Source organism: Neopelma chrysocephalum, unplaced genomic scaffold, assembly GCF_003984885.1.
Source record: "Neopelma chrysocephalum unplaced genomic scaffold, ASM398488v2 Primary Assembly neopelma1_97116, whole genome shotgun sequence".
Lineage (NCBI taxonomy): Eukaryota > Metazoa > Chordata > Aves > Passeriformes > Pipridae > Neopelma > Neopelma chrysocephalum.
This window is the reverse complement of record NW_020925758.1, coordinates 3,033,461-3,054,024: the sequence shown is the minus strand read 5'-3', so window position 1 is coordinate 3,054,024 and position 20,564 is coordinate 3,033,461. Positions and strand designations below refer to the sequence as shown.

Here is a 20,564-nt window from a genome sequence, read left to right as displayed (position 1 = left end):
TCTCCTAAGGTCTCTTTCATTGTACTTATGACTCTAAGATAAGAATAATAATTTTTAAGAAAACTGAATGAAAAATGAGGAATTTTTTAAGAAGCTTAACTGTGCTAACACCACGGTGGCAGAAACTCACCCCAAAGAAGCCCAAACCACCTTTCCGTGAACACAGCATGTCAATCTTTAATGGCAGTCTTGGCACTGAAAAACAAATACACAGTAGTATTTCTGCTGTGGTTCATCAGTGCCACAGTTCATCACATCCTCAGTGGCATAATAAACGAAAATGAAAAGTGTAATCCAAAATCCTAATTTTGCATGATGTATATGATGTATTTTACTGTTAGCAAGAATCACAGAATCCTGAAATGGTTTGGGTTGGAAGGGATCTTAAAAATCATCTTGTTCCAGCCCCCTGCCATGGGCAGGGACACCTTCCATGAGACCCGGTTGCTCCAAACCCCATCCAGCCTGGCCTGGAGCTAGGCAGATAGATGGTTTGCCTTTCAGCTGTTTATACCATATGAAATAACATCAATAGGTGATATTTTAGGCAGCAAATAAATCAGCAGTTCTCATGGAGTGGATGATCTAATAAGTTGTTGTTATCATCTGTGTAGTATTTTAGTACAGAATGTGTTTCAGTTGGCTTTGTCTTTGGGAACAGAAGAGCAGTGACTAATAGGACTTCCTAGAGCACAGGTTATCAAACGTGAACAATAGTGGAATGTTCATTGCACGTCATGACATTCTGCCCACGTGTGCGGAGATAGTTCGGTGTGATGGACTAGTGCATACTAGTTTAATTAGCTTATACTTTCATTTATTTTTCTTTTAAAGACTTTCATATTGGCTTTCCCACAGAGTCATGTTGTAACATAACTACCTTTTGAAAATACAGTGATTAAGTCTTCAGACTCGGCCGAAGATGTTATTTGCTGTGCATTTTTCAAATTCTGCCGCAGAAACAATATGACCTAAATATTTAATCAGGCTTAGCAGAATTGGCTTTTTTTTTTTTTTTTATTGCTGCAGATTAATCTAGTTTCTCTGAGCTAATACACATGGCATGTATGTCTTCAAGACCTTTCTTTTTCTCAATAACGTTAAAGATTTATAGCCCTCATAAAATCTGGCATGCGCCAAGGGGAAGATTATGAATTACAATTACTTAAACATTAGCACTGGGAATTTTTCTTTTGAATTCTGTATATGATGTTTCAGCCTAGGTTGTATTTATAGAGGGGTTAGTGAATACTGGTTTTATACCACTTTTCTATATCCTGCCCAATTTGCTTCATTTCTGTGTTGTTAAGATGTTGGCTTGGTGCTGTTTACATTTTTGCCTTTGATATATTTATTTTAAAATTGCAGTTGACTTCACTAGAGAAAATATCAGATTTCTAGTTTAAACAAATAAGGATGTAAATGGCTTTGAATGTTTTGCTTAGTACCGTTGTCTTGTTCAAGTCTTAAATTTTGGATGAAAAAATAAATGTAAACATATCATGAATTTCAGCACTTCTTATTTTCAAACTCTTATTTTTGCTAGGTGTTTAGTCTGTGGCTGTAGTCTTGTGTACACTTCTTGAATTAATTTTGAGTTTGAGTTAAAAATTGGAAGTGATATGATCACCTAAACCAAAACAATTGCAGTGGCCATTTAGGATGTTGAGTTTTTTTCAGAGAAACAGCAGGTTTGGAAGAATCTTCAGGAAAGTCTCATTTGTTTGCTGGTTTTGATAATCTGTGTGTTTTGCACAAGGTCCTTGGAGGGCTTTCAGATGATCAGGGAGGGCTCAGTAAAGCTGCAGGAACACAAGACAGCCCAGGGGGAAAACCACATCCTGGGGCACACCAAACACAGCAAAACCAATGGGCCAAGGGAGGGGATTGTCCCAGTTTATTTATTCAGTGTTGGTGTGGCCTCACCTCGGGCACCGTGTGCAGTTCTGGACACACCGTTTGAGAAGGATGTGAAGGTCCTTGGGTGCATCCAGAGGGCGGCAACAAAGCTGGAGGAAAGGCTGGAAGGCACGTCCTGTGAGGAGTGGCTGAGGAGCCTGGGCTTCTCTAATTTGGAGTGGAGGAGGCTGAGGGACAACTTGCTCCCTGCAGCTGCCTCGGGATCTACTTACAGGATGCGTGAGAATGGTTCAAAACTGAACAGGGGTGGTTCAGGCTGGACATTAGGAGGCATTTCTTTACCAGGAGAGTGGTCAAACCCTGAAACAGACTTCTTAGAGAGGTCATCAATCACAGAACCATAGAATGGCTTTGTTTCGAAGAGATCTTAAAGCCCATCTCATTCCACCCACTGCCGTGGGCAGGGACACCTTCCACCAGACCAGGCTGCTCCAAGCCCCATCCAGCCTGGCTTTCAACACTTCCAGGGATCCAGGGGCAGCCACAGCTTCTCTGGGAAACCTGTGCCACTGCTGTAACATGCTTTAACTTGGTCAGCCCTGAATTGGTCAGGCAGTGGGACTAGATAGTCATTGTAAGTCCCTTCCTACTGAAAATACTCTCTTCTATTCACATGGGAACCCCCACCTTCCCTCTAGCTGTCCACATGACACTCCCATTGATTTTGAAGTGTGTCTTTGATGTCCTCGTTTAATTGCTGTCATCGGAATATCTTTATATCTTTGGGCTTGGCCAAACTGTGGAAAGAAGACTTTTCTTTGCCTTCATCAAACCTGCATCAAGTTACAAATAAATATAGATGTGTTGGGTTAATTTTTATATGTATATAAAAATTACATTTCCCCTGCATGTTGCCTGGGTGTCAGGCAGTGAAGAGTGTGTACAGGGAGGGTCTCAAGCCTTCATTTTAACTGCTGCTGGTTCAGACAAATCTAAAAAGCTCTCGAGGAGGACCAGAGCCTCCAGGGTTGGAGGAGATTGGGATAAGCAGGTGAGAGTATTCTCACAGCAGTCAGATGAAGGTGTTCACCTCTCAGAATATTGATGAGAACAGGCTGTCCTTGCAGGGTAGAAGAGGGAGGGACAGCTCCAGAAGCTGGAGAGAGTTACAAGCAGGAACAATTATCCCCTTGAGCAAATTTACTTTTTTTTTTCATTTTTCTAGAAGGTAGATGTAGCTGACCGATGTGGTTAGTTTGGAGGGTTTTTTTTCCTTTTTTTTTCCTATTTTTTGTTTGTTTGTTTGTTTGTTTGTTTGGGTTTTTTTGGGATCTTATTTGCCAGCCAATAGTGCAGCTTCCTCCCTGCCTTCTCAACTTATACCAGCTGCTGGGCAAGATTAGACAGTGCCAGGATCAGGAAAGGAAACATGTTCATATACATATTCATAAACATATAGTTATCTTATAGGACACTTTACTTTTTAGCTATTAGAAGTTGGCACTGTCCTATTCTGTTATCAGAATTCAATATGTTGATCAGATGGCTCTTTATAAGAGGGGATTACAATCATTTGGAGTGGGATTTTAGTACAGTGTAAGCTGCAGTTTTGTCCTCCAAGTAAACAGAAATACGTGAATAATACACATGCACACAAACGCCATAAATCAAATATAATGGCCTTTATTTTCTGCAGTAGTGCTTTTTCAAATTGTCTCAGTAGTATATTGTAGTTGAAGATTGCCTTTTGCTGCAAAGTAAAAGAAATGTGCCCCATAGAACATAAAGAAAACAAAAATGTCAGTAACATGTAACTATAGCTGTAGCTGGAAATCTGATTTCTGGTGGATCAAGTAAGCTGGTTTCAAATGCATGATTAGTCAGTGAAAATTCAGTGTCAACTTTTCTTAATGTACATGCTCTTAAAAGACCTAAGCCTTGACTTTATTCAGGTTTACCTTGGAGGATTTAATAATGGAGATGCTTAATCTTCAATGTGATGCAAGCTCTGGTGGTCAGAGGGACTGTTAAGAAACCACAGGTTTGTGAGATTGCATTGCTCTTGGTATGGGTTTAAAATCAGACTTTTCAGTAAACAAGTTCAGCTTTGAAAATAGGAACAGCCTAATAAATTTATCCTCTTCATACCACATGCTGTGGTCTCATCCAAGTTGATCAGTTAAGCCTAAATGTGATGGTTGTGACTGGGTGTCTTGTTGATCCTGTCCATGGAGAACGTTGGCAGGAGTCAAAGATAAAGTGATATCACTTCCCTTATGGAACCAGGCTGGGAGAGCTGGGGGTGTTCACCGGAGAAGAGAAGGCTCCAGGGAGACTTTAGAGCCTCTTCCAGTGCCTGAAGAGGCTCCAGGAGAGCTGGAGAGGGACTTGGATCAAGGGATGGAGGGACAGGACAAGGGGTAATGGCTTCTTGCTGCCAGAGGGCAGGATTAGATGGGATATTGGGAAGGAATTGGTGTCTGTGAGGGTGGTGAGGCCCTGGTACCAGTTTCCCAGAGAAGCTGTGGCTGCCTCTGGATCCCTGGAAGTGTTGAAGGCCAGGTTGGACAGGGCTTGGAGCAACCTGTTCTAGTGGAAGGTGTCCCTGGCCATGGCAGTAGGGTGGAAGCAGATGGTCTTGAATATCCTTTCCAACCCAAAGCATTCTGTGATTCTACAGTTGAAGATCCTTTCAATTTCTTGACTAGTCTAACCAGATTGAATGGCTGGAGTGAGACCTATAGAGGCTTGACATAAAGTATAGTTCTGGTTACAAGGCTGGTTAAATATACTAAATAGGAACAGTGGACTTACGACCATTTAGATCTTCTAAACATCATCATTCTGAAATATACTCTTTAATTTGGTTTAGAAAAAAAGGTCTGTGGCCTCTGTGTGTATCTGGAAGGGCAGGCCTGTGGGTTGAGGGTTTTCCTCAGTATGGGATCCTGTAAATTCTTTATCTTCTCCATCCCTGGCCTGTGGAGCGAAGAGAATAGCCTGTGTTGCTCAAAACATGCTGTGGTCAGGAAAAAAAAAGGCATGAAAGCTTAGGATATTGCCTCCTTGCAGCAACTTCCTCTCCTGAAAATTATTATATCTGCAAATGAAGAGCCAGAAGGGATTGTGTGTTTCTCAACTTCCAGAGCAAAGGTAGGTGACTGAGTTAACCGGGTTGTGAATGTTGTTTAAAGCAAAGCAATGGGAGATGTTGGGTTTGATAAAGTCTTGGGCTTAGAGCCCCGCTGGTTGTACCCAGGGGTCAGCTGCTGGTGGCACTCTTCTCTGTCCCATTCTTTGCCCAAGGTACACAAATAATTTTGTCTCTAGAGACGGTGCTTTAGCCACACTTGACTATGTCCAGCAGGAATTGTAGAGAGGTACCAGCCTGTGAAACGCGGGTGGTTGGGTGCAAAACCCCCTGGCCAATTTTTCACCTATGAAGCCATGAAATGATGGGGTTTTTTTGATTTGGTGGGGGTGTTGTAGCCTAGAGTTCATGTGTTTGTTGATTCTTGCCAAAGTCAGCAAAGGAGACTTAATTTTGTAAATCTTCACTGGAAGCTTTTCCAGTTTAGCACTCCAGGGGTGTGTTTCTCCTGGAGAGATACCAGGTTCCAGTGGGGATAGCTTGGTAGAACCATCATGAACTGCCTTTTTTATCTCACAATACGTTAGGCTAGTTAAGGCTTGCTGGAGCACTTAGAATCATGGAATCACTTAGGTTGGAAAAGACTTCCAGGATTATCAGGTCCAGCTTTAAGATCACTGCGTCACGTCATCACATCACATCATCACACTTGCCACACGCTGGGCTGAGCACCATTGTGCAGTGAAGGATTTTCTGTGCAAACCCTGTAACAAAAGATGGTCGAGGTTTTATTTTGTATGTGCTTCAGAGTTTACTGGTGATGCAGTTTGTTGCAGGTGAACTGCTCTAATGAATTTATTTTCCTTTCCGTTATGAGTGGGAGGATATCCTGTACATAGGTATAGGCTATATATCTATTATTCAAGAGCATTCAGAGTTGCTTAATGTGAATATTAAATGTTCTGTTGCTTGCTCTATAGTTACTTCATGGAAGTGATTGTAGTTTTTCGTGGAAAAGCTGACCAGGTCTTAATTGTGTAACTCGATTTTGATAAAGCACCATGTTTGAGGAACTAGAATTAAATACAGGAGTGAGTTCTCTACCACTGGAATCCCAGGCTGCAAGGCCAGTTCACATTGATCAATAATTCTGTGGGAACTTTTTCCCTTGAATCAGGTATCAGTTTTCATGAAAGTAAGTTAAATATTGTGAATACTCTCAGATTTTTTTAAAAAGTAAACTTTGTAAACCAGGACCAGTCCTCTGCACTTACAATTTTAGGGCAGGTGCAGAGAGGCATAACACTTTTCTTAAGATGATATCGTCTCCAAAAAAAAAAAAAACAAACAAAGAGGGGGACAATCCAAAAAAAGCCCAAATTCTTGTGTCTCCAATGCCTGAGACCTGGCAGGTTCCCCTTGCAGTAGTGACAGAACCAGCGTGTGGGCACAGGCGAAGGGATCCCTCCGTCTCTTGAAACTGTTGTTTTATGTCAAACCACCCCATTGCTTTCTGGGCATCTTCCATTGACTCTTGGCACAAAAACCAAGGATGTTAAACCATGACTTAGCTTTCTTAAAGGAAAATACCTCTTTTTTCTGTTTTGTCTCCCTCTGCCCTTGTCTTTCAGTTATACCTGCCGCCACTTGCGGAGATATGTGTATGTCTTGGACAAACTGTATTTCCCCCACTCCCACTGCTCTACGCTGCAGCATTGCTTCTCGACCCTCAGTGACAATGGAGAGGAACTCTTGTCTTTAACTTGTTCTCACATTCTCAGATCCTATGCTTCCAGGTTATTAACCTCTGCTCTCCATTTACTGCATGCTGCATGCTCTGTGCCTGATCTGTGCATGTTTTCAGTTAACTGATGAATAATTTTGATTTCTAAGGGGATGGTTTGTGTCTTGATGGCATCCTTGATGTGTATCCTAAAAAGTGTGGTAGAAATGGGACTCTAGTAATGGTTTGGTTTTGTCTTTTTAACTTTAGAATACAAATTCTGTGGCCTTTGGAAGTTTTAAATGCTTTTTATGTTGAAGTATTTTAATCCTTTTCCAAAGCTATGACATAAGAATCTCGAGCTGTTATCCGCAAACCTTTCATATAGTTGCGTAGTTTGTTTGGAATTAGTGCAGAGATATAAGTTCTCTTACATGTAAGTGTCTTATACTTCCTTGACACCCACTGTTTTGGTAATATTGTCTATATAAATTGCTTTTCAAGAATGGAAATCATTGAGCTTTTCCCTCAAGTTCAGTAAATTTTCATGACAGTTAATCATAGGATCATTTCTGTTGGAGAAGCCTTCCAAGATCATCAAGTCCAACCATTCCCCAGCAGTGCCCCATGACCCAAGTGCCACATCCACACAGCTTTTAAATCCCTCCAGGGATGAGGATTCCACCATTGCCCTGGGCAGCTGTGCCAGGGATGGACAACACAGTGAAATTTTTTCCAGTATAGAACCTAAACCTCACCTGGCACAACTTGAGCCCATTTCTTCTTGTTCTGTCACTAGTTATTTGGGAGAAGAGACTGACGATTAAGAAAGATCTGTCTTTTTTGGTATAACTGATCAGTTTTGATTGTACAGAATAAGAATTATGAGGGTCCATCAGCTCAAAATGACAATATATAGTCCTTGTTCATGGTGTAGAATTATAGGTGTTCTGCAAAAACTATAAAGAAACTGTGAAGGGGGTGAGTTTAAAAATAAGTTCCACTTGAAATACCAAAGGATTTCTCTAAGCTGTTTACTCCAAGTAAAAATTTAAGTTTTACTATTTCACCATTGATGCTGCGGATAATTGAATATGTTAACCAAGATCCTAGAAGCTTTAGGAAAACAAGGAAAAAATCGCGTGACAAAATTGATCAGAACATGGAAAGCATCCAGGGTGGAAATGCAGCTTCCCAGCTAAGCCAGCGTACAATAGCAAGAGACCACACAGTAAACATAAGTAAAACCAGCTTGATTGTCAAGGGAAGAAAATGCGGCATGCAAGCTGAAATAGCTCTTTTTTGTACAGAAGAAAAAATTTTATAGTAGTACATAATGATGGAGAGTTACACTGAAGGATCTCAACAGGAGATGAAAATCTAGCTGTCCCAGGGGCATTCTCCGGATTAATTTGGAACAGGAATATGGTATTAAAGTAGTCAAAAGCCTAAGATTTCAAAGGCTTATTTAAAAATGAATACTAATAACGAGGGGAGTCCACGGCAGAATCTCGTTTAAGATGTACTGTTTTACATGTAGGAATGATGTCCTGAAAACATAAGTAGCATAATTCTCCCAGCTTGTTTCCGTGAAATTTTGGTAATTCTGTGCGGCGGCAACACTACAAGGTTAAGATGACAGAATCATCCTTGGGAGACTAAGTGCTGTTCCATGGATATTGGATCTTTCAGGTGTTTTATGTGTGAAAATAAGAACTGATAGCACTATATGGACTCTCATGTAACAAGCTTGTGAAGTTTTTATAGCAAAAAGTTTCTAGTACTGAAACTGATGGAGAAATAGTTTACTGGTATCACTTTCAGAAATGGGACTTATGCATCAGTTGAGGTGCATCAGAATACATCAGTCTGGGAGATTGTAAAATCACAGATTTTCACTGCAGGTTGTCCTTTTCCGAGGCAGGAGGAGAATAGAGGATTTGGAATAGAAATTGCTGCTGGAGAAATATAGAGGTAGTAGCTTTTAATGGCTAAATCTCTGTTGTTCTGGTGCTGTATGATTGGAAAAGTGGATTCTCAGGAAACCTGCCTGCCTGGGTCTGTAAGCAGTGTCAAATGCGGCAGCATAACTGAGTTGCCAAAAGTTTTTTGTATGAATCCACGCACCTCTTCTGTATTACATACTGAACAGCCTGGTTAGAGAAGAGATGGGATTTATAAATTACTAAAGGCAGAGGATAATTAACTGATACCCCCAGATGGTGTTGCCTGTCTTTGTACATCCCATAGAATTAAGGGTTTTATTACTATTTTGAAACATTTTATGTGCAAATATATTTATTTTCGAGTGAAACGTATTCAAAACAAACGTGGGCAGCGGGGAAGGGGAGGACTCTACTCCTCTGCCCCTTCAGGTGAGATCCCCCTGTAGAGCTACTGGGAGGGCTGGGGGGGTTCACCTGGAGAAGGATCCAGGGAAACCTGAGAGCCCCTTCCAGTGCCTAAAGGGGCTCCAGGAGAGCTGATGAGGGACTTGGGACAAGGGATGGAGGGTCAGGATGAGGAGGAAAGGCTTCTTGCTGCCAGAGGGCAGGGTTAGATGGGATATTGGACAGGAATTGCTGTCTGTGAGGGTGGTGAGGCCCTGGCACAGGTTTCCCAGAGAAGCTGTGGCTGCCCCTGGATCCCTGGAAGTGTTGAAGTCCAGGTTGGAGGGGACTTGGAGCAACCATGTCTAGTGGAAGGTGTCCCTGCCCATGGCAGTAGGGTGTGGAACTGGATGAGCTTTAAGGCCCCTTCCAGCCTAAACCAGTCTGTTATTCTAAGTTTTTCAAGCTTCCGTGGTTGTGTGTAAGGTAGTGGCCGTGATGTGTCGCAGCCATAGGCACACCACATCCCACACTTCCTGAACAGCTAACACTGGGTAAAGTGGGGGATAGGGAAGGGAAAATAGTACATGTTTTGCTATCCCATGGGGAGTAGACCCACAACACCAGTTCTCCAGGCAGCTTTAACTGGGATTTGGTGCCGGTGTCGCTTCGATTTCTTTTCCAAATTCTGTAATCATAGGAGATACAATACCTGTTTTATTATGCACTGCATTAGGTTGCACAAATACTGAGCCTGGGATTGTAATCTGTCATTTCAAATGTGTAATAATTCTGCTGGGGCTGTGCTATATATTGATTACTGCAATAACTGTGCTTTGTCATGTGAAATATGTTCTCCCACTCTTACCGTTGTGGTTTCCTTTTGCATTGCATGTTCATTGTGTGATGTTTTAATGCTCGTGTGTGTTCCCTTTTTGTTTCAAACCTCTTTGGCTTGCAGTCAAGCTCAGGAAAATTGCTTTTGAAGATGAACTGTCTTAGTGCATGTGCTAGTAGAGAGGCAGCTAACAAGAAATGATTAGTTCTGGGACGCTGAACAAATTAAGGACAGTTTTATTTTCATAGCAAGCTTGACATTGTGTGTGAAAGCAGGAAATATGGTTTTGCTGAGCCTTGTAAATTGAGTAAACATATTCTTAGTGTAGTAGAGGTAAAAATTATTATGGACTAATTTGAATTAAGGTGTGGTTTTTTCCCCCGGAGAAAAAAGACCAACAAATACAATGTCAAATTGGCACACAGTTTACCTATTCTGCACATCTTTTATTGCTTAATGCTAGGTTTGTTTAAACAGCAAAATGTATCTAATAAGATTTTAATACTCCCTTTCAGAAATGTTCTGGCATATTTTCCCAAGCGTATAGAGGATAGGCTTTGCAGCCATCCTCCTCCAATGCCATCAGAGTCAAGGGAATTATGCAATTACACTAATTTAGGAATGTGCAGCCTTTGCGGGATCAGGACCTTGGAGGTTAGCTCTAAGAAATACTGCTAATTGCTAGAAATGGTTCTGGTGCTGCAAAGTGATGCTGAAGTGCTGCTTAAAGCCAACTTGAACTCATTCTCCAGCTGCCAGCTCCTTTTTCCTTGGAGTGTGAGCTGTGCTGGGGCATAGGGAGGGCCTGGATCCCAGTCCTTTGTCCTGGTGTGGGTTACTGGCCTGTCCTTCAGTACAAACAGGAAAGGTGTCAGGGTATACTCCTCAAAAACAGATAAAACATTTGCAATTCTGATGTGTTTTCTTTGGCTTTAGTCTGTGAAGGAAAGATGGGGAAAAATGTAAGGCAAATACATTTATTATTGAACCTTAAATGATTTTTGTGTGAATTAGTGGAAATGGAGATGTACATCAATTCATATTCTTTCAAATGGGTTTTGACAAATGTGAATTCTTTTTCTCTGATTCTGTAGATCATCTTGAGTGTTTGTTTACATTCAGTTTTTAGGCAGTTAGTATAAAAATCTGAGTTAGTGCAAGTGAAATAGTCAGTACATCAGCCTGGCTTAGAGTCATCAAATCGTTTGGATTGGAAGGGACCTTAGAGCTCATCCAGTTCCACCCCCTGCTATGGACAGGGACACCTTCCACTAGACCAGGTTGCTCCAAGCCCGATCCAACCTGGTCTGGAACACTTCCAGGGATGGGAAAAATACTGATCCTTCCTTCATTGTGAGCTTAACCTGTCAGAAGTTTCATGAATAGCCCCACTTACGTCGCAGGAAAAGAGGTAGAATAATGAAAATGGCAGAATCTGGATCTGGCACAGGCAAGAAACAGCTTCACCTCATCTATTACTAAAGAAAAGTAGTTTTGGAATGTCAGGCAACTTAGTTTAAAATATTCCCCCCCCCCCCCACACCTCTACGATAAAGAGATCTAAAAAATTTGGTAGATTTCAGCACTTTTAAGGAATAATCAGACTGGTTTCTCTTTTTGACTATGCTGACTAAAAACATTTTTTCTGCGGAGTATTTTAGTAAGATTCTGCACTTTGCCTCCAAAACTGGCATCTGACAAATGATCTGTGGGTGTTTTTAACCCCACAAGCAGTATTCAGTGATCTCTGCTCAGCATCCTGCCAAGCTGGAAGGCTGATGGGAAGAGGATTGGTACCCAGTCAGGGATTGCAGTATCATTGCATTATCATAGAGCGATATGTGAAATTTTTCTTGTTTTTGAGACATATGGCATCATTCCTGCAGCCTTTAATGTGAGAGTTGGACATTGCACAGTTTTTTGACAATGAGCAAATTTATTTGTCTTATTGGGATGACCTGTGCCACCGACAAATTCCAACTGCTGCCATTACTGGTGCTTAACCTGAAGACTCAAAGGTGGTCTTTTGCTGACTGGGTTTAATATTCACAGTTTTACGTTTTATTTTCAATGCCAACCCAGTGCTGTGAGTTGTTGTAATAGTCATTGATTTCAGTGGTTATGGAACGTGTATTTGAAAGTTCAGTCTTAGGTAGACCATAGAACAGCTGACAGAATTTAATTAAGTCACTTAAGAAGTAAGTGGAAGTAAGAATAAGTGAAAATTGACAAGAGGGAAAAAAAGAAACAATCAAGCTGCATTAGTATTTCTTCAAGGATGCAGGCTGGTTTGTCAATACCCATATGCTGAGATTTCTGTAGAGCAGCCTGCAAATTTTTATGGAAACTCACTTCCTGAGTTCCTGAGCTGGGAGCACAGGTCAGGAGATGAGGCTTTTTCTTTGGCTGCAGTGATGATGTGGAACAAGATTTTCCTTCGGGGGAAAATAAATAGAATTTTAAAAAAATGGTCAGAGATCTGTTGAATGAACATAATTTAATATTTTATGGCTTTTAGATTGTGATTTTTAGTCAGCTGCTGATAATTTTATTGAAGGATTGGAGTTGTTTATTATGGAAGGATCACTTTACACTCAACATTGAGTGACTTGGCAGAGCTGAATTGTTTATAAATAATTCTATTACAGATTATTTATCTTCGTACTGCGCAGCATAATGATTAAGAAACCAGTGAGATATAAAATCAATGCTGTGGGTATTCAGTGGGTGAAGAATTGTCTGGCTTGCAAGTCTCAAGTGCAGTTTAACTGGATGCTTATCAAGTGTGTGCCTGTGTCGTGGAAACCCACTACTTTGGTTCATTAACTCCTGCCCTATTTAAAATAAAGTATCAAGGATAGTTTTTAGGGAGGGAGGTGATCAGTGAAGGGGAGAGATCGCTGATATCAAAATGTAACTGTCCAAACTTGATGCAAGCAAGGTGTATTTTCATAAAGCTGTAGAATTTCATGCGTGTAGGTCATGCCATGAGGTGAGAGGTCCAGATTGGCTTCAAAAGAACTCAAAAGGTACTTTGTGGCATTTTTATGAGTTTACCCTTAAATTATTTGGAAGTTTAAGGGTAAATCCTTCAACAAGGGGCTCTTTTTATTAAGATGTATCAGGTGAGGTTTAGGTTGGATATGAGAAAAAGATTCTTCCCCCAGAGGGTGGTTGGGCACTGAACAGGTTCCCCAGGGCAGTGGGCACAGCACCAAGGCTGCCAGAGCTCAAGGAGGGTTTGGACAATGATCTCAAGGACAGGGTGGGATTGTTGGGGTGTCCTGTGCAGGGCCAGGAGCTGGACTGGGTGATCCCTGTAGGTCCTTTCCACCTCAGGACATTCTATGATTCTGTGCAAAATATAATGCACTCCAGTATCTGGAAATTGAAGCAAACCCAGCTGAGATTGATCCATCTTTTTTTTTGCGTGGTGAATGAGTCACTGGAATAGTTTAACAAAGGCTCTGGATTTCCCAAAGTTGGAATTTTTAAATGAGATTGGATGTTTTCCTAAAAGATATGTCCAGGTCCAGCCAAAGCTATTGGACTTGAAGGAGGAAGTAGCTGAGGGAATTCCTATGGCTTGTGTCAGACAAGCTGATCAAAGTGGCTTCTTTTGGCATGAAAAATGGAAGTTATAGGCAGATTGCCGTGCAAGATTTTGTTGGTTTGTTTGCCTTACAGATTTCTTTAAAAGGCTGCGTTTTGATTTGCAATTTTCCCATTACAGGTGTTATCTTCTCAGGTTCCCCAGGTGATCTGACCCGAACAGTACAAAATGGCACAGATTGCCAAAACCCTACGTTCTCATGCACAAAAAGCTAAATTTAAAGGGAAAAACTGCAAGAGTGATATTCTTTCTATGTGATAACCTTTGTTTCTCCCACCCTGGTAAAAATTCATCACAGACATGAGCTGGATGCGTTCTACCACATGAGCATGTGAAGCTAAAACACATCTTGGTCGGTCAGAATTATTTTTAATTGGATGCTTATGAGCCCACATTCCCATGAGATCAAGCTGGAACAAAATTACTTTCACACATTTCCATTGTAGCAGGATGTTCAGAGGCCGGGGGTTTTGCGTTCCTACGTAATGTTTGGCAATTAATCAGCGTTGGGGAGGGTGCCTTATTCTTTTATAAGTATGTAAATAAACTATTGTTTGGGGACTAAAAAGAGGAAAATTCTGTAGCCTGCCTGAAGAGTTCAGGAGAACACTAGTGAAGTGCACATCAGACTGAACGTAGTGTAATAGTTTGTAACTGGAAGGAGAAAGGATTTATGCTCACCTAAGCCAGGGTTCTGCTGTGACCAAATAGCCTTGCTGAGGTGCAGCCCCTCTGTAGTATCTGCTGACTTTCCTTGGGGGCAGGATGTCACCTCTCCAGCAGCTTCCTTAAGTCACTGTCACTGGCAGCCTGCAGGTGTCCTTCGCTCTGTCCATCCAGGTGATGCACTGGTGTCTGTTTTGGTTTTCCAAACAGCATTGCACGAACTTTGACGAGGGAAGGCGACTTCGTGAAATGTGCAATTATTGTCTAAATATAGAAAATTATTCACCAAGAGAATAACAGACATATGTTACTGATTCAAAACGTCTTCCCGTTTGTCGAATTAGAGCGCGGATTCTCACCAAAGCTACATTTTGGCTTATGCAGAAGCCCTCTTCATCATGAGCTCTCATGACTGTAGCTGTGATTCCAGTGCTCCTTTTGTTGGGATGGAACTAGTGGAAAGCACTGACTGCGGCTAGAATTATCACAGTTGATAATTTTGATTAAGATGTTCCAACCAGAATGCCTGAAGCATCAAAATATATGCTGTTTTCTCCCCTTCTAAATGGTGAGGGAGATCTACATCTTGATATCAATTGAGAACTAAATGTTTAATCCATATACATGGGTCTCTTGAGAGAGATCTTGGTGTCTACCTGACACTGGGCAGTGCCTTCAGTACTAAAACATTTCAAAGAACTTTGCAAACCTTGACTAACAAATGATTCACAAGTACCCTGTAAGAACAGTGGAGCAAACACCTTTACAGGTGTCTCTTGGAGACAGGGATGTAGGTGATTAAGGGATTCAGATCATGCATATGAACAGTGATGCATATGAACTTTTAAATTTTGGTAAAGGACTCTGAAGAACAGAAGCAGCAAGGGATTTGTTTTGTTAATGTAAGAGAGAAGAGTTTTAAGGTTTTAGGCTTTTACAGTTGGATGCAAAGTGTCCCACTTCATAAAATATATGGAATTTTAGTGCAGCAGTAATTTTTAGTCAATAAACCCAAGAATCAAGAGTGCAGTTGAAAATGAAAGAGAAAACCTCACAACATGCTTGTAGCTTTGTAGGTGGCTTTCACTTGAAATGTAATTTGATTAGTGAGATGTGCCTAAGATGTATGGCTGAGTGGTCTGCTGATTTGGGGCTGGTGTGTTAGTTTAAAAGTGATGAGTCTGGGAGATAAACCTTATATAGTAAAATCCAAGGTTTTTTTCTCAGTAAGCCCAGACTGTCTCAAAACAGATGTTGTGATATCTGCTGCAGAGATATTCTGCACAGGAGCCACAGGGCAGAACTGCTCAGTGGAAATACCTGAGAGTTTCCATTCTCCTGCTAACTGCAGCTCTGGTTAGCACAAGTATGGAAAAGTTGGTTTGTTTGTGTTTCTTTTAGCAGAAAAATAAAATCTTCTTTATTTGATATTTGATTAACAATATAAGTGATTAGGGGCGTCATCCTCATGGTTCTCCTTCTGGAGCAGTTCTGGGTGGTCTCTCAGCTGTCCAGCTGTTCAATTTAAATCAGGGATTCTCCATCAGAGGCAGGTGCCACCACTGAGGTGTCACAAGCACATTACAACGGAGGCAGAGCCCCCGAGCTTCTGGGTCCTGTGTGGCTGGAACAGGACGGGGAGGAAAAGAGCTGAATGGAGGGAACAGGGAACGTTGCTGACCTGCTTATTGGAGGTGCAACTGCTAAAAAATGGAAAATGGGCATTGAGATCCATTTGCGCTGATCTAAATGACCCAAACCATTCCAGATTTGCAGAATTGATAACACTATGAGAACGATTTCTTCTGTTCATTTCCAGCTTCTATTGAGAACATCCAACTACAAGAACTGTCGTGTCTTCTCACATTTTGGCCTATTTGACCAAGAAATTCAGACGTGGAAAAAAAAAGGAGCGGGGGGAGGAATTAGTCAGCTTTTTATTCCAGTCCTCCAAAGGATTGATTTAAGTTGTGTAAGGAGTTTTTGGATCCCCACTCTACAGCAGGATGTAGGGGGTGAGAGCTGTGAGCTATTCTTAAGTGGTTTTGTTCTTTCGTGTTTGTAAGCTGAATTTATGAGAAAACATTGATGAGAATGCTCCCACTGCACCAGCCACAGATCAGAAAAAGCAGTGGGAGAGGAAAATAAGAACAACCACAACTGGTTTCCAAAGATGACTAATGCTGCAGCCCCGGTGTAACCTCCAGGACAGTGATTAGTGTTTGGCTTTTCTTCTGAATGCTGGAAAAGTTTTCTGGGGCGTCAGCCTGGATGAGAACTGGTTCAATGCATGTAACTAATGAAACAAGATTTTAAAGTTTCCATTTAATGTTCTTGCCTCACGCACTTGGTTACTCCAAATGCTTTTGGGTGCATGAGGTGCAGCATCACATCTCACCTATGTTCCATTTTACTTATCAGAATATTTTGTAAGCAAGAAAAATCTAGTTTTATGGGTGAGATACAATAAGGTAACTGTAAGGGAAGCGATCTGTCAGCAATAGTGTGGTAGGGTTTTTGACTTCCAGCTGGTGAAAATTCAGTGATTGCTCCTCAGTTTTGCAGAAGAGTTTTAGGGGAATTCAACAGAGATGTTTTCCTTTTTACCACAGTCCAAAAGTTTCAAGTCCTTACTTTTAGTGTGACGTTCACCCATCAGAAATTAAAAATTGGTGATTATAAAAAAACCCCAACCTTTCTAATGCTGCATCCTTGTAATTAATCAACAAGCCATCCTCTTGCTGCTGCAGAATTTTGCCCTAAAGGATATTTTCCGTATTTTCTAGACTGCTTTTTAGTGTAGTTGTAGCTCTACAGGTTGACTTGGTGCTGATTCCCAACGGGCAGTGTTCCTTGCACTTTGTTGTTTATTGATCTGAGCTCAGTGTTTAGCCATACTCATGGTGATTTCAGTGAGTCACCAAAGTGCCTGAGGTTGGGAAGCACCCATGGACACTGTCAAATCCAAGGGCAGGGTCATGTAGAGCCATTTTCCCCAGATGATTTTTAATATCTCCAAGGATGGTGACACCACAGTCTCTCAGAGTAACTTGTGGTTCTTTTCTTATGATTAAATGCGATTTCCTGTATTTCAATTTGGGCCCATTTCCTCTTGCCCTTTCTCTGGCACCACTGAGTCTGGCTTCATCATCTCTACACCTTCCCACCAGATATTTGTGCACACTGAGAGCCTTTTCTTCCCTGGGCTAATCACAGGTCTCTCAGCTTCTCTTTGCCACCTCTGTGGCAGTTTGCTGGACTTGCTGCATGTCTCTGCTGCTGGGGAGCCCAGCGCTCCAGGGGAGCTTCCCAGTGCTGAGCAGAGAGGAGGGATCCCCTCCTTTGGTGTGCTGGCAGTGCTTTGCCTAATGCAGCCTGTGGTGCCTGTGGCTGTGTTTGCTGTAGGGGTCCATTTCTGGAGTGTGTTCAATTCCATGTTCCCCAGGAGCCTTGGGTACCTTGCTGCAAAGCTGCTTTGTTTCTGGTTGACCCACAATATCCAGGATCTGATTTAAGCAAGGTTTCTCTTGGTGTGTTTCTCCACCCTGTCCTGGTCCCCCCGGGCTGCATCCCTTCTCCTCCCACTTCTTTTTCACCTGCAAACTTGCCACAGCTGCAGTCAGCCCCATCAGCTGGTCACCAGTGGAGATGTTAGAAAGCATTGGTCCCACAGTGATGGATGGTTGAAGGTGATATTTAAAGCCCATCTTGTTCCAACCGAGGGCAGGGACAATTTTCACTATCCCAGGTTGCTCCAAGCCCCGTTCAACCTGGCCTTCAACACTTCCAGAGATCCAAGGGCAGCCACAGCTTCTCTGGGAAACCTGTGCCAGGGCCTCACCACCCTCCCAGCCAGGAATTCCTTCCCAATATCCCATCTAACCCTGCCCTCTGCCAGTGGGAAGCCATTACCCCTCATCCTGTCCCTCCATCCCTTGTTCCAAGTCCCTCTCCAGCTCTCCTGGATCCCAGTTAGGCCCTGGAATGAGCTCTCAGGTCTCCCTGGAGGCTTCTGTTCTCCAGGTGAACCCCCCCAGCTCTCCCAGCCTGGCTCCAGAGCAGAGGGGCTCCAGCCCTCGGAGAATCTCCGTGGCCTCCTTTGGAATCAGTATATGGGATGCACCACTCATGATTGGCCTCCAGCTGGACTTTGTGCTGCTGTCTTAGCTCTCTGACCCCATGTGTTCAGCCAGGTTTCTGTCCACCTCCCTGTCCATTTATCTAGACACAACTGCATCAGTTTGTCACAACTTGGCTTAATTTGAGAATACCACGATTATCTTGATTGTATCTTTGAGAGCCTTTTTACTGTTTGTATGGTTGTTCACATTTACAAATTGTTTTATTATCCAGGATAGTTTTGGCCTTGCATTAATCCAGATTACACCAACAGGGTTGGGAGAACTCATATGCATGGGTTTGGTCATCACTGTGATCTGTGCTGGGCACTGCTGAGGTGCCTCAGGTCCTGTATTCAGTTCTGAGCCCCTCACAAGAAGAAAGACATTGAGGGGCTGGAGCGTGTGCAGGGAAGGGAATGGAGCTGGGGAAGGGTCTGGAGCAGCTGAGAGAGCTGGGAGGGCTCATCCTGGAGAAAAGGAGGCTCAGGGGGGACCTTCTGGCTCTGCAACTCCCTGACAGGAGGGGGGAGCAAGGGGTGGTCGGGCTCTGCTCCCAGGGATCAAGGGACAGGAGGAGAGGAAATGGCCAGAGGAGGGTCTGGTTGGACATCAGGGGGAATTTCTTCATGGAAAGGGTGGTCAGGCATGGGAAGGGGCTGCCCAGGGAGGTGGTGGATCCCCATCCCTGGAGGTGTCCAAGGAAGGACTGGATGTGGCACTCAGTGCTCTGGGCTGGGGGACAAGGTGGGGATGAGGCATCAGGCACAGGTTGGACTCAATGACCTTGGAGGGCTTTTCCAGCCTAAATGATTCTGTGATTCTGTGGTTCAGTCAACTGGATAAATTGAATTTCAGAAATATATTTGTATGTGTCTAGAAAGACTTGTTAAGCCTCTTCTGATTATTCTATTGAAATACAGTTTATATTTGGTCCAGTGGTCAAGTGTTTGTTTCCCAAGGTGGTGGGGAATTAACATCCCAACCCATGAGGGTTGTATTTGCTTTTTGTACAGTATAGAATATAAAATTGTTAGTGTTTGCTTTATCATCATGAATTCCGTTCTTGGAAGTGTTGTCTTTGCTTTGGGAAAAACAGAATGAACTGGAACATCACAGAAATGTGTCTTTTAAAAAGTACATTTTGGGGAGGGCATTGTTTTGGAATTTAGGAGGATTTTTGGATTGATAGAGGCAGAAAGAATTACACAGGGGAATAAGATTATAAAACTGAGTGGGAGGTAAAGCACAACCTCTTTTCTCTGTGGGAAGGAGGTTAATTTCCAAATAAATTGAAGACAATGTAAATTTAATTACTGTGCAGCTTGAGGGACTGGGACTTAAAAGCTATCATGTTAGTTTTTAAGATGGAAAAATATTGCACAACAGCAAGAATGCTGAAATGAATCATTAAATCAAATCTGTATTAGTTTTCCCACCAATCCTGAGACTTGAGTGTGATTGTGTGAAGGCAATAAAATAATCTCTCTTCAGAATGACATGTTCAGTAGTGGGTAAGGTAATTTTGGATGACGGTCTATGTGGGAAATAATGACCTTTTTCCTGCTGAAAAGTAATGAACAATAGCTTTAAAATGTTACCTAAAATAAAACCTGCCTTCTCTTACATAAGGGCTGTTCATGCCCATTTAACATTTCTAAATCTCACCGGTAATGTCTGTAACACCTTTTTCGCTGGGGAATAAAATTAAAAACACTGGCAGGCAGACCAGAGTGAGGAAACGTGGTTACATTTCAGCTCTGTCAAGGTTGGGTTATGAAACTTGGGTAAGACGTGACTTTTGCTAAATAAGGAAAGTATTTTTACAAAAGATGAAGGGAAGGTCCAAGCCCGGGCTCCTTCAGGATGCTGACAAGCCTTTTCCTGCTGTGAGCCGCCGTGATTTGGGTCGCACGTGTTTGTCGTTTGGGAGAGCAGTGCTGGTGATGGAGACAAAAGCTGGGTGAACTCAGTGCTCCAAACATTTTTGCTTCCTTAAAGCCTTCCAGATGATCTGTTCCAAAACTGTCATCCTTCTGCAACGATGAGTAGTTTAGAGCCTTTCAAACTCCCTGTAGGGTACTTCTGGAAGGGTTCTGTACATGCTGAAGGCCATGGTGTGTTCTTGATATGTATATGCTGTACCCAGGAGTTGTGTTTTTAACCTTCCCAGATCTTTGCTCTGTGTTTCATGGAATTGTTTAGGTTGGAAAAGCTCTTTAAGACCACCGAGTCCAACCATTCCCCAGCACTACCAGGGCCACCACTAACCCCTGTCCCCAAGTGCCACATCCACACGGCTTTTAAATCCCTCCAGGGATGGAG

At 42.4% G+C, this 20,564-nt stretch overlaps 1 protein-coding gene across 4 annotated transcripts in view; it reads left to right on the top strand.

Annotated features, from left to right (window-relative positions):
- Positions 1 to 20,564, top strand: part of DYM (dymeclin) — a 215,703-nt gene that overhangs the window by 107,562 nt on the left and 87,577 nt on the right. For 3 of the 4 annotated variants that reach the window (XM_027671642.1, XM_027671643.1, XM_027671644.1), the window contains exon 14: positions 6,583 to 6,747. The exons of the other annotated variant lie outside the window; for it this stretch is intronic. In XM_027671642.1, the coding sequence (XP_027527443.1) occupies positions 6,583 to 6,747 (165 nt within the window). The remainder of the gene's footprint in view (positions 1 to 6,582; positions 6,748 to 20,564) is intronic. 4 annotated transcript variants of the gene reach the window in all.